General features: G+C 28.6%; 1 protein-coding gene across 1 annotated transcript in view; it reads left to right on the top strand.

The window, feature by feature from the left end:
- Positions 1–4073, top strand: part of LOC108557383 (serine/threonine-protein kinase NLK) — a 40497-nt gene extending 36424 nt beyond the window's left edge. The window contains 2 exon segments of the mRNA XM_017913877.1: positions 3536–3558; positions 3561–4073. Coding sequence (XP_017769366.1) covers positions 3536–3558; positions 3561–3613 — 76 coding nt within the window. The 3' untranslated portion in view covers positions 3614–4073.
- Positions 4074–12526: the final 8453 nt, after the last annotated feature.

The following is a 12526-nucleotide window of genomic DNA, read 5'->3' as shown; positions in this document are numbered from 1 at the left end:
TTAGATTCTTATTATATTTTTTTTTACAAATTTTCTTAACAATTAGTAACCTATTAAATATTTCTCCGAACAAATTAATAGTAGTTTTTTATGCTGTAGAATTTCGAAAACAAATGCCAATTGCATGGAGATCAGTAAACAATCATTAATCATCATCACCATATTACGTATATTTATTTTTTTTAATGTATATAGTTTGTATTAACATTTTTTTTTGTGTGTGCATACCCTTCTCTTTTGCTCTTCTCTTTTTCTTATTTTATTACTTTCTACTCTTCCATCTTTTATTTTGGAAAGGAAAACTAATCAATAACACACACGTACATGTATTTTGTTTTTTTTTTTTTCAAATTTATGATTTCCTCTAAGAACAAAAAAGGAATGAGGATGTTTGGAAATCTCGCTTGAGCATCTGTTCGTATTGATAAAACGATGTCACGGCTTTAATTCATCCTATAATCTAAGCGAGATTCATCATTCTTTCTATTTTTTGTTCTTTGTTCTCTCTAATTATTATTTTCATTTGATATTTTGGTCGTGTTTCTTTTTTCTTTATTTGTTGTTTCTTTGTCGAAATAATTGTAAGAGTAAGAGACGGGCTCAAGTAAGATGATGTGTGTTAATATGCTTGTGCAGGAAAGACAAAGTTTGCGCACCTTTCAAGAAGACACTAGAAATTTTACTATCACCCGTCATCTTTCTATGCGCTGCGTGACTGTGACACTACTCTGCCCGCTTTGTTTTTTTAGGTTAGTGCCATTTATTTCTCTTTTTCTACATAGTCCATACGTACATGAATAATTAAAAGCAAAAAAAAAATCATTTTGAGATGAAAAATATATTTTTTTTCACTCGATTCAAACACTAAAAAAAACAGAAAATCCATGGCGAGATAGTTTTAATTAAGTTTTATACTAACAATTAAATTTTTGTATTGTTTTTTTCTTTGGTAGATAGTGTTGTGTGTAATTTATTTTTTCAATTTTTTTCATTCAAGCTTTACTAATTACTCCCCATTTGTCCCCATGTCATTCATTTGTATATACATATAGTTTTTTTTTTCGTTCCGATTCGATTAAAATGTAAAAAAAAACTAACTTAATCAGGAATTTAATTATACCTAATTAATTGGAAAACGAAACGAATCAATTTGTAAACTATTTGTATATATTTTTTTTCCAAAGATATCTAATATTTTTTTCTATTAATACTCCAAGTTATTGTGTACGTTTACAAGTTATTGTATTGTATGTTCTTTTGTCACATAAATTTAATCAGAAACTTAATCATGAAGTTAGTTTTTTTTGGTTATTCGTATTTGTGATTCAATGTTTTAATACTGATTTTACATAAAACTTTTGGGTAAATAAAATAAAGCACGTAATAGATGAGTTTTACATGATTCTGCAATAAACGTTTGTATTAAACACAACAAACAATATTTGTGAAAAATCAATAAATTTCAAATAATATTAAATGTTTCATTACTTTTTAGCAAGACAACAAAATTAATTATGAAATTATTTTAGAATTTGTAAAAGAAAAACTGTAATTAATTCGTTTTTAAACACTTTTTAATTGAATTTTTTTCATATTTGTATATTGACTTAATTTATAGTAAACTTCAATTAGTTTGTGTTATTGCAACATGTGTTTTCATACAAAATGTTTGTAATTTAATTTTCTTATTCGTAACTTCACTAATCGATAATCATGTTTAAATATGATTTAATAAGAACTTTCGATTGAAGCACGTGGCGCTGCGCAACATGTGACTACAATCTGCGTGTTTGCATTCATGTCCATGCGTTTCAATTTTCCTCAATATTTTATTATTATATAGTAAAAAAAATGAAATTTTGTATTCAAAAAAATTAAGTATAAAAGTTTCATAACTTCTATATATTCATTGAAATTAATTAAAGGAAATATGAATCAAGGAAATTGATTAAAAAATAAACAAATTAATTCGTTTCATATTTAAGATTTTTTTTTTACATAATTACTTAGTTTCAAATATATTTTAATTAACCTTGTTTTTCAAACAAAGTTTCCTAAACAACATATTAAACACGTACTAAGCATATTGAACGTGTTTATCTTATTTCATAGTCAAATAAAAATTGTGTTTTTTTGTTTGTTTCGTAAATGTTGAAACATTTTTTTTGCTACAAACAGAAATTAAAGTCTAACTTGTAAATAATTGATTAGATTTACATATATTTCTTAAATTATTTGTATATTGCAAGCACAAATACGTAGGAATACCTCGCATTCTACGGATAATTTATCCTAATATTAGAAACCGGACTATTCGAGGACTTTTATACTGCATACAAATATTTTGCTTAATTATATGAATCCGGACAATGCGTGGTATTACTGAATATTTCTTTTATGTCATTTCAAATGAAAAATGTTCATGAAATCAATTCTTTTGAATGAAAATATTGAAGATATAAACAGGTTTTAAATTAAATTATAAATTTACAAAAAAAAATTCAATTCAATTTTTTTTACTTAATTTCTCTGAAAACAATATAAATTAAAATTGATTCATTTGTTTCAATGTTTAAAACCGGACTAATCGAAGACTTTAAAATTGCACACAAATATTTTGCTCAATGAAAATTTAGTTCGTTTTGAAATTTTCAAATCGTACTATAGTTAATTCGTACTGTTTGAAGCCGCACTATGCGACGTATTGATAATGAAAAAAAAAGTTCATGATATCAATTCGTCTAAATGAAGAAATTGAAGATACAAACAGGTTTTAAATTAAATTATAAATTTGCAAAAATAATTTCATATATTAATTTTTTTTATTTAATTTCTCTGAAAACAAAATAAATTCAAATTGAATTATTCAAAACATACTTTGATCTTTAGTAATATTAAATTAAATTTGAATAATATTAATATTTAGTGTAAAATTTTGACAATTTAAATGCGAATTGATTTTTCGAAAATATGAAACAATTGATTTGTTGTAACAAATGATAAGTACTTTTTTTATAATCATGAAATTGTTACAAATTGTTTAGAAAGTTGGAAATTCTTAAAATATAATAAGAACGAATAACGAATATGAAAGATGTGAATAAAAAAAAAGTTATTGTTACCTCAATGTGACAGTTGAAACTTGTTATAAATACGGAATGATTTGAACATTTGCAATTGACAGTTGAGTAGAAACCCCGGCGCATCCACCGCAACAACTTTGCACGTGCTGCGATTTGCAAATGCTCGAAAACACTTCGTGGACTAATAATAGTGATCGATTTTTCAAAATTTTTTTCCAGCTCCACAAGTTTATTTTGCCGTTGATTGTTTAGAAATATGAACAAAACTAACAGAAATAAAACAAACAAACTAGGAACCCTCGACCCCACCCTTCAAAAAACACGTCAACCACTGTATAAAAACAATACACACTTAATCTTAAGATAATAGTTTTAGGTATCTCTTTAGTTATAAACCGTTACAAACTGTATATTTTCACATCGTTCTTTTCTCTTTGTTTCTACTATTTTAGTTCGTCAGTGGCACATCCGTCGGAACTCCAACCGTCGCCTCACCAATGGGACTGACCCTGGTCACTAGGACTACGTAGATAAGCATAAACAAAAATATAGCAGACAAGACAAGACAATTTTTACTACCATTTTTTACAAATATATATAATTATTTATATATATTTACAATTTCTTTAATAATCAGCTCTCTATGAACATATAGATATGTATTAAAAATGCTTGAAAATGTCAGGCGAATCAACCAAAACTGTACCGAAAGTGTCTCGAGTGGTGGATGGAAGGATGAAGGAGAGGAGGATCAGTTTGCAACAGGAGAAGTACACCAAATATTTTTTCATTCAGGGATTCTTATGCAATGCAAATTTAAAACACTTGTGGACAATCTTGCGCTGCGCTTTATAATTAAAAGAAATAACATTTAAAAAAAAAACGTATTCAAATTACGTAACGGAACGTCGAGTGCTGTTTATCCGGGATTAATTTAGTCGGGAGATTTTAAATTAAATTAAAGTAGAGATCTGCGCTAGCTGTGAAAAAGGGAAGGAAAAAAAATTTTTGGCAAAAAAAATATTAATTATTGTAAAATGATCACCGTTATTGTATAAACGTTTATTATCAAATTTCGAGCAACAGAAAAAAATAGGATTTAACAATAAAAGGAGATGATTGGATGATGTACGAAGACGTTCGTAAACACACTGCCTTTGATTAGTTTGTAGATATTTATGTTCAGTTTTTTTCCTTTCGTTTTTTCCGTTGTCGTTCGTGAATCGTTGTTATAGTAAACAAAAGACAAAAAAAAACCTGTAGTCATTTATGGCAGCTTAACTGAATTTGTTTATTGATAACGGGATTAACAAACGACTTATGTAACTTAGTGTCTTAAGTTAAGTTAACTATTATTTAGAGTACCAACATAATTTGTATAAAATAATATATATATAGATATAATTGTGATAAAACGAATGAGAGAGGAAGAAGTAAAAAAAAAACATGTTGTTGGAGATGATCAAGCACGTGCATGACCCACGTTTTCGTTAGAGTTAAGCTGTCTTAAGTTCTATATATTGATAATATTATAAATTATAAATATAAGGATAAAGACTGTATATTATTGTAAAACCGTAAGTGTCCAAAATCTATGTGTATATTTTTAGTGTAATGATGATCGATACGAAAGTGGAGAGTAAAGGTTTTAAAAAAAAATGAGAAAAAAACAAAGGGATTCGCGCCAATAGTTAGAGAGAGAAGAGAAATGACGTTGAGAGAAAAAAATTATAAATATATTCTAGTGTATTTAAATAATTCAGTGTGTGATTGTATAAGAATTAACAAGAATTAATAATGATGATGTTTATAAAGAAAAATTTAGCTGTGCAATGGAGTTTATAGACTGTAAAAAAAACAAAACAAAAAATGGTATATATATATATATTATATATTACGACACGTGGAATTTATTTGAAAACACTGGAAGAAGGAAACATTGATTGATTGAATGAAGAAAACGAGAAATTTTCTCCACAAAAAAACTAATTCTTAAAATATGTAAAGAAATGAATAATATTATATAAACGATATATATTTTTTTATTAGGTAAATTGTGCTGCACGCTTACTATGATTTCCTTTAAAACGTAAAAAAATGTTCACATTTTGTTATTTCATCGCCCGCCTATTTTCTATATTACGTCTCAATAATTCTCTGTTTTCTTTTCCACTCACGTCATTTGTTCTTATTTTTTTTTTAATTAATTAATTAATTTACTTTTTTTACATAATCTTACGAAGCGGTTCTGTACATAGTCTCTTTTGTTTAATTTTCGTTTCGTATTTTTTTGTTTTTAATTAAGACGGTGGACCAATGATGACGCGTTCTTTTGTTTTCTTTGGTCTTCGAAAAAATTATGTTTAAAATATGAATGAAGATGGAAAACAAATGCAGTTCACACGTTCTTTTCTTTAGTTCAATTTGATTTGATTATGTCACTTCAAAAAGAAAATTTTGCGTGCGTTTACGTGTGTGTGCGAGTGTAATGTGTATGCTAATATCGTTTTTTTTTCTTTGTATTCCACATATGTTTCTGTCATTCTTATTTTATGATATACAATTATTATTTTGTATTAATATTCTTATTTTATTCTTTTTTTTTATTTTATAATTATTAATATATACGATACGATATATTTTTTTTCCAACAGATCTCACTTTTACTTACACTGTGTATATATATGTAAACTTTTTTCATGTATTTTATTTACCATATGGTCAGTCTGTGTAATAATACATTGTCATTCTAGTATACTCTGATATGAAGAAAAAAAAAGTTACACTAAAACGAAAAACAAAAAAAATACCTGTCTTTTCTTTTTATATTATTATTACCTCCACTATTCTCCTTTTCTAGGATCATTTCAGTAAGTATTATAGTTTTATTATTATTACAGTAATGCATAGAAGATAAAAGAGCTTCAAGAATTTTTTACATGAAATTTTATTTCAATGTTTAAATACTATCAATTAAATTAATTTGGAAGAAAATAAAATTTAAAAAACTGTTGATGAGTATTAGCTTTATTTGTCAATATTTTGTACACTAGTCTTGTTTCGTCACAATTATAGATTCGATTCATTCCATATTAATTTTCATTAATTATCTCTTTAAATTTTTCTAAGAAAATTTTTTATCGCATATAGTTAATAAGCGAATGTCAGGTCTTATTTTTTGAAGTTGTTCACCAACCCATCACTTATCAAAAATGTTTTAGAACATTGTTGAAACCACGTAACCTTTTTTTTTTTGGAGGAGTGGAAACCTTCCACTCCCCTCTCAGTCAGTCTTGCAGGACCCGGAAACGAACTAATTGCTATCTGCAAGAGTTTGGCGCACTTGTTCCGCGCTTTGTCTCATTTTCGTTTTCACACTCGAGCATTGTGGTCATTCACTCTCTGAGTTCACTCGAGCGCTTCGGTCTTCTGGAACTCAATTTTCTTCCCTCTGCATCTATCTTTCGTCAGCTTCCTTGTTCTTGAGGACGGCCGTAATGAAACCAGCCACCACGTTACATCTCTCCTGGCTTTCCAGCATTATGCTGACTAGGTTCTTCGGCTCGAGGGGCTCAGCGGCATTATCTGAAGAGAGTGTGGTTTGGGGTTGTCCTCCTGGCAGTACCAGCACCCCTTTCCTTGCTATCAAGTGGAGTTATTTTCCGAAGCATCCGTGTCCTGAGAGATCCTGCGACCTCTCCGTGCTTTTGACCCATCCACTGCGCGATGTTTGGAATCAGCATTCTAGTCCATGCGCCCTTTGTGCCTCTCTGCCACTTTTCCTGCCACCTTGTCATTGTTCGCGTTCGTGCGGACTTTCTGGCTTCTTTATCACTACTGCCTTCGTAGAGTTCCAGTCTCTCTGGTCAGTAGTTCGATGGAAGGGGTTCCTGCACTGCATCCAGGGATATCGTTGCGTAAGCACAACATGCTCTGATTGCTCCCTTTCTTTGCACTCTTTCCAAGGCCGCAAGGTGCAACTACCCAGCAGTCTCTTCTTTCGTTGCTTTGGCCCTTCCATGTTCGGCATCATCCTGCTTATGGCTGCAGAAGCCGCGGGCTTTCTAACCTAAGGGACCACGGCTGGAACGGAACCATGGTACTGTGCGATTCTTACGACAGTAAAACTACATCCCTCTCAACCAGACTTGCAGGACCCGGAAATTAACCAATTGCTCTGCAGATAGCAAATTGTTAATTTCCGGGTCCTGTCTTCGCGCACTTGTTCCGCGCTTTCTCTCCTTTAATCTAACCTAATCTAACCGAGATTGCTATCTTATTTTTCTGTTTTGGAACAAAATGAGGCGACGTAAGCTTCTCGTAATCTCGTTTCAAGTAAAATATTAAATTTTTGATCAATAGTTAATGAATGCCTCTGTTTTTTCTATCTCCTTTATGAAAGGTGAATATTAATAAAAACCGGTTTACTGAAAATATTACCGGTAATTTAAGAAGAAAACTTAAATACGATTTATTGATGTATTCCAAAAAGTTCGTTCGCAGTAACGTACATTTTACCGATTCCTGGCATCTCGATACACTCATCCCTGGATTTATACGGTAGATACGTTCGTACAAAACGAAACAGTGTGAAACAAAACACAGATTTCATACAAAATAGAAGGATATCTTCAATTAGTCTGTAAATCTATCTAAATAAGATAAAGCAAAAGTTGAGGATATGTTCACTATAAAATGTTTTTTTTTTTTCATTTAAATACCGTATAAATCGATGAATCTACATATATCTATTTAAATTTTATTTCAGTCATATATAAATCGATTTTTAAAACAAAAAGAAAATAAGATCTAATTTTAACAAAATATAAGTCAAATGTGAATGCTTAATCGGCGACAGACAATATTGTATTGTATTTAGTTTCCATCTTTGAACAATATACATTTTCCGAATAATTACAAAAAGTGATCTTGATAGAAGATAAAACAATAGTAATAATTTCATGATTAACATTTAGCTAATTTATTAATTAACTAGAAAAGTTTAATTAACGTATAATATTTTTATTTACTTTTAGAAATTTTTGTAATAAGATTGATAAAATTAAACTTATCATTTAGAAATATACATTAAGACATTAAGATTTACAAAAAGCAAACAATGATGTGTTAAACAAGTGATGTGTTAATTTTTATAATTGACCAAAAACAAGTTTGAATGACCTAAAAATACAACAATCATCAAAATTCAACAAATTGTTTAGTAAATACTATATACATTGGTTGGAAAACGCTGAATTCCAAAGAAAATATAATTTGATCATCTGGAAATTTTATACTAATTATTGTATATACAATTCTTGTATATACGCTTGTCATGCCATCTAAATTAATTGTAGAATCTTCCAGATTTATTCAATTAATATTTAGAATTTTAGATCGCTGTGAAGTGTTAATGTATTTGATACACGTTTATGCAATCGTGCAAAAAAATGTACATTACGAAACAGGATTGTACAAGTTATATGGATTTTATGATTGCGATGATGAACCATGAGGGTAAATGACAATTAATCATTGTTTCGTTAGATGGGCTTCGCTGTTTGATTAATCGACAAAATTCTATTATATTTATGTACATTTTCGGCATGCAAACCACTCAAAATTGATTCGTTATTTCCACATTGAAATGAAAGTGCTCGATGGTGTATTTAATAAATTTTATAAAAAAATAAAAATATTTTGCGTTTTATAACAATTAAATTTATATTAAAAATATGAAAAAATCAATCTTAACGAGTTTAATCCGTTCCAAAATTTCCAGATTTTTACTCAAATTCAAAAATGTACATATAATTTTAGTGTACGCAAGTTTAAAAATGATGTACTAGGCGCGCAATCCGGGACTTCTCTTCTCATCGCCTCGTTATGCGTCATTTTTCTTAAATTCATTTTGCTCGTTAAGCGAAATGCTCGTTATGCAAGGTGCTCGTTAAGCGAGGTTCCACTGTATTTGTAAATATATAATTTATAAACAGAGAAATTAGCTGAAAAGATTCGTTTGACTTAAAAATGAGTAGATAATCTTTATCTCAAATAGTAAATAAAGTATGTAATGTATGTATATAATGAATCTTATTTTTTATTATTGTTCTCTGTTTAACTATGGTAAATGTAACAGTACGAGGCATAGTGCAAGTAATCGTATTTGCCAATATTCCGCACTGTGTGAAGCCGCACTGATCGAGGACTTTAAGACTATTTTTTCGATATTCAAACGGTACTATAATGAAACCACTCTGTCGAAGTCGCAATATGCGAGGTATTGCTACAATTAGAATTTAAGAAACAGCTACAACAAAATGTAGTTTATTTCATTTATAGACCTAATTCAAATGATTATTGAAAATACAACACATTTCAGTATAAAATAAAAATTTAATTAACAACAAAGTATTTACGCATTGTATGAATGATCTACGGATTTCCAGCTGGATTCTGCAACTGGATTAGAGTGGCGAATTGGTGGGATTTAAAAATTCCGTTCTCGGAGGGGTTAGGGTTATTCGAGGGCACGAGATACGAAGGGGGAGTCTAAAATTTCGTTCAACGTAAAAACCCTAACGCCGAGAGTAATCCATCCATTTATTATCCAGTATAAAGCAGGAGGCCCGGTTGCATTCATTCGTTCCACGTCAGCTGCATCATTAATTATATGCCGCATATCTAAATTGCACTATTGTCCATCAACTACTTCGTTCTACCACTATGGTAGAGTGAAATTTTTAGATTCACATTAAAAAAACATTCTTGTGAATCCGAAGATGAATTATTATATGAATTTACGATTTTTGATGTTATGTGTTTTTTTCGTTCGCATTAACGTACAATATGTTCGTACGAACGTACGTTTTACCTGGTATCATAAAACATGTTTTTATTTCGTATAGAAATTTGTTTTAAAACAAAAATAAAAGAAGTTTTAGAAAATAAGACATAATACCTAATTTTAACATTAACTTAAATTGAAATATGTCGACTGACAACATTGTACTTCTACTTCTCTTTCATTTAGTTTGCGGCAATATTTGTACGTTCAAAAGAAAATGTTTACATTATTTAAAATTTGCATTGATAACTATTTATAGTCGTATTAATCAATGACCGACATATGTGGATTTTTCTAATTGTTTTAACGTCATCATCATTAGAACATTAAACACGCACATTAAAGATGAGACTGTGGCGTTTCCAATTAATTTTTGGACAGATTTGTAGTTCGTCTGTTATAAACTGTCAAAACTTGAAAATTCGCTGACTACAAGTTTTATTTACTTACTAGATAACCACGAATGCCAAGACAATATAATATAATTATTAATTATAGAACTTTAACGATTTTCTAATTAATTTATTTTATAATAGGATTTCACATTTGAATTTTATAAATACTTAAAATGTTGAAACAAATTTAGCATTTTTTAAAACGCTAATCCTATAGTTTATTTTTCCATAATAACTTTCAAACTTTGAATATATTTTCCATTGCGCATCCTCTGATATAAGTGCTGTTACTGTCATAACTAAGATATGATGATTTTTAAATTAGTTTTAATGCCTACACGTTTTATTTAATTAATTCATTTAGAACATAATTATTAGATCATCAAAGATGATGATTAAAGATAAAACAATGACTTTTCGAATGAGCGTACTATCAGATTTGTAGTGATCATCAATCTTATATTTTTAAGTTGTCAAAGTTGAAAATGTGCTGTCTTCACGTTTTAATTAATTACTTGAACAACGAATGCTAATTAGATCATCTAATACGATAAATAAATACAAATACTTCGACTTTAAAATTTTAAGTAATAAAATTTCAAATTTGAATTATATAAATATTCAAAATGTTGACAAAAATTTAGCATTTTTGAAAACGCTATTCCAAAAGTTTTTTTTTATTTTTCCATAACTCTCTTCCATTGCGCATTCTCTGATATAAGTGCTGTTATGTAATATTAATTAATAACCAAGATATGATAATTTTTAAATTTGTTTTATTGCCTGCACCTTTTATTTAATTACTTCATTCAGAACATGATTATTAGATCATCAAAGATGATGATTAAAGATAAAACAATGACTTTTCGAATGAGCGTACTATCACATTTGTAGTAATCATCAATCTTCTGTTTTTAAGCTGTCAAAGTTGAAAATGTGCTGTCTTCACGTTTTATTTCATTACTTAAACAACAAATGCTAATTATATTATTTAATATGATTATTAAATATAAATTCCTCGACTTTAAAATTTTAGGTAATAAGATTACAAATTTGAATTATATAAATATTTCAAATTTTTCTTCAATCGAAACATGATCAAATATGAAAATTAAATATAAAACCATGATCTTTTGAATGAGCGTACTATTAGATGTGTAGCAGTCATCGATGTTCTGTTTTAAGCTGTCAAAGTTGAAAATGTGCTGTCTTCCTGTTTATTGCAATACAGGTAAACGTCGTTTTGCGCCGCTTATTAATTGTTGATTTTAAAATTATATAGAACTAAACCCTATCACCTGTACTTGAACAAAGAATGCTAATTACATAAGCGTATTGTCAGATTTGTGGTAATCATCGATATTCTGTACTCTCTTTACGTTTTATATCATTTCTCGAACTACGAATTGTAATTAGATTATCTATTAGATTTTACAATATTGTCGACCATTTTGCATTTTCAATAGGCTTTTTTTTCAATTTTTGCATAACCCTCACACTTTTTACATATTACATAAGAATCTGTCATCAATAATCTAAATTATTAAACGAGATATGATGATCTTTCAATCTGTATAAATGTCTTCACCTTTTATTTAATTACTCCATAGCAATACATGATAATCATATTATTAAAGATGATAATTAAAGCTAAAACAATAGCCATTCCAACGAGCATACTATCACCTTTGTGACAAGCACCGTTCTTCTGTTTTAAGCTGTCAAAGTTGAAAATGTCACATTACTTTGATTTACTAGAATGCCAAATTGAACCATGTTATAACCAATCAAAGTTGAAAGTTACAAATCGATTTTTGCAAAATAAAGAAATGTACATGCTTGGATTGTAAAGAAAATAAAACAGTTTTTTGGTATCTTTCTAATATCTTTAATAAATAATTACACATCGAAAAAAAATAGTGACATTTAAATACACGCACGCATTTTTCTTCATCATTTGTACCAAAAAAATAAAAACAAAACAATAATTAAAGATAAAAAGTTAATGAAATTAACAAAATATAATCACACGAGAAAAGAATCATACGTAAATATATATAATAGTGAACAATTTTCGTGATGCTGCAAATATAAAAATAAAACAAATCATCGTCTCCTCGCCAATCGCCTCCGCACAATAGTAGTATTTCATACATGTCCTAAACATTATAATTACAAATCTAATTTTTGGGTTTTTTTTG

Source organism: Nicrophorus vespilloides, unplaced genomic scaffold, assembly GCF_001412225.1.
Source record: "Nicrophorus vespilloides isolate i.1.1-1 unplaced genomic scaffold, Nicve_v1.0, whole genome shotgun sequence".
Classification (NCBI taxonomy): domain Eukaryota; kingdom Metazoa; phylum Arthropoda; class Insecta; order Coleoptera; family Silphidae; genus Nicrophorus; species Nicrophorus vespilloides.
Note: the sequence above shows the minus strand (reverse complement) of the source record. Positions and strands in the feature narration are given on the sequence as shown.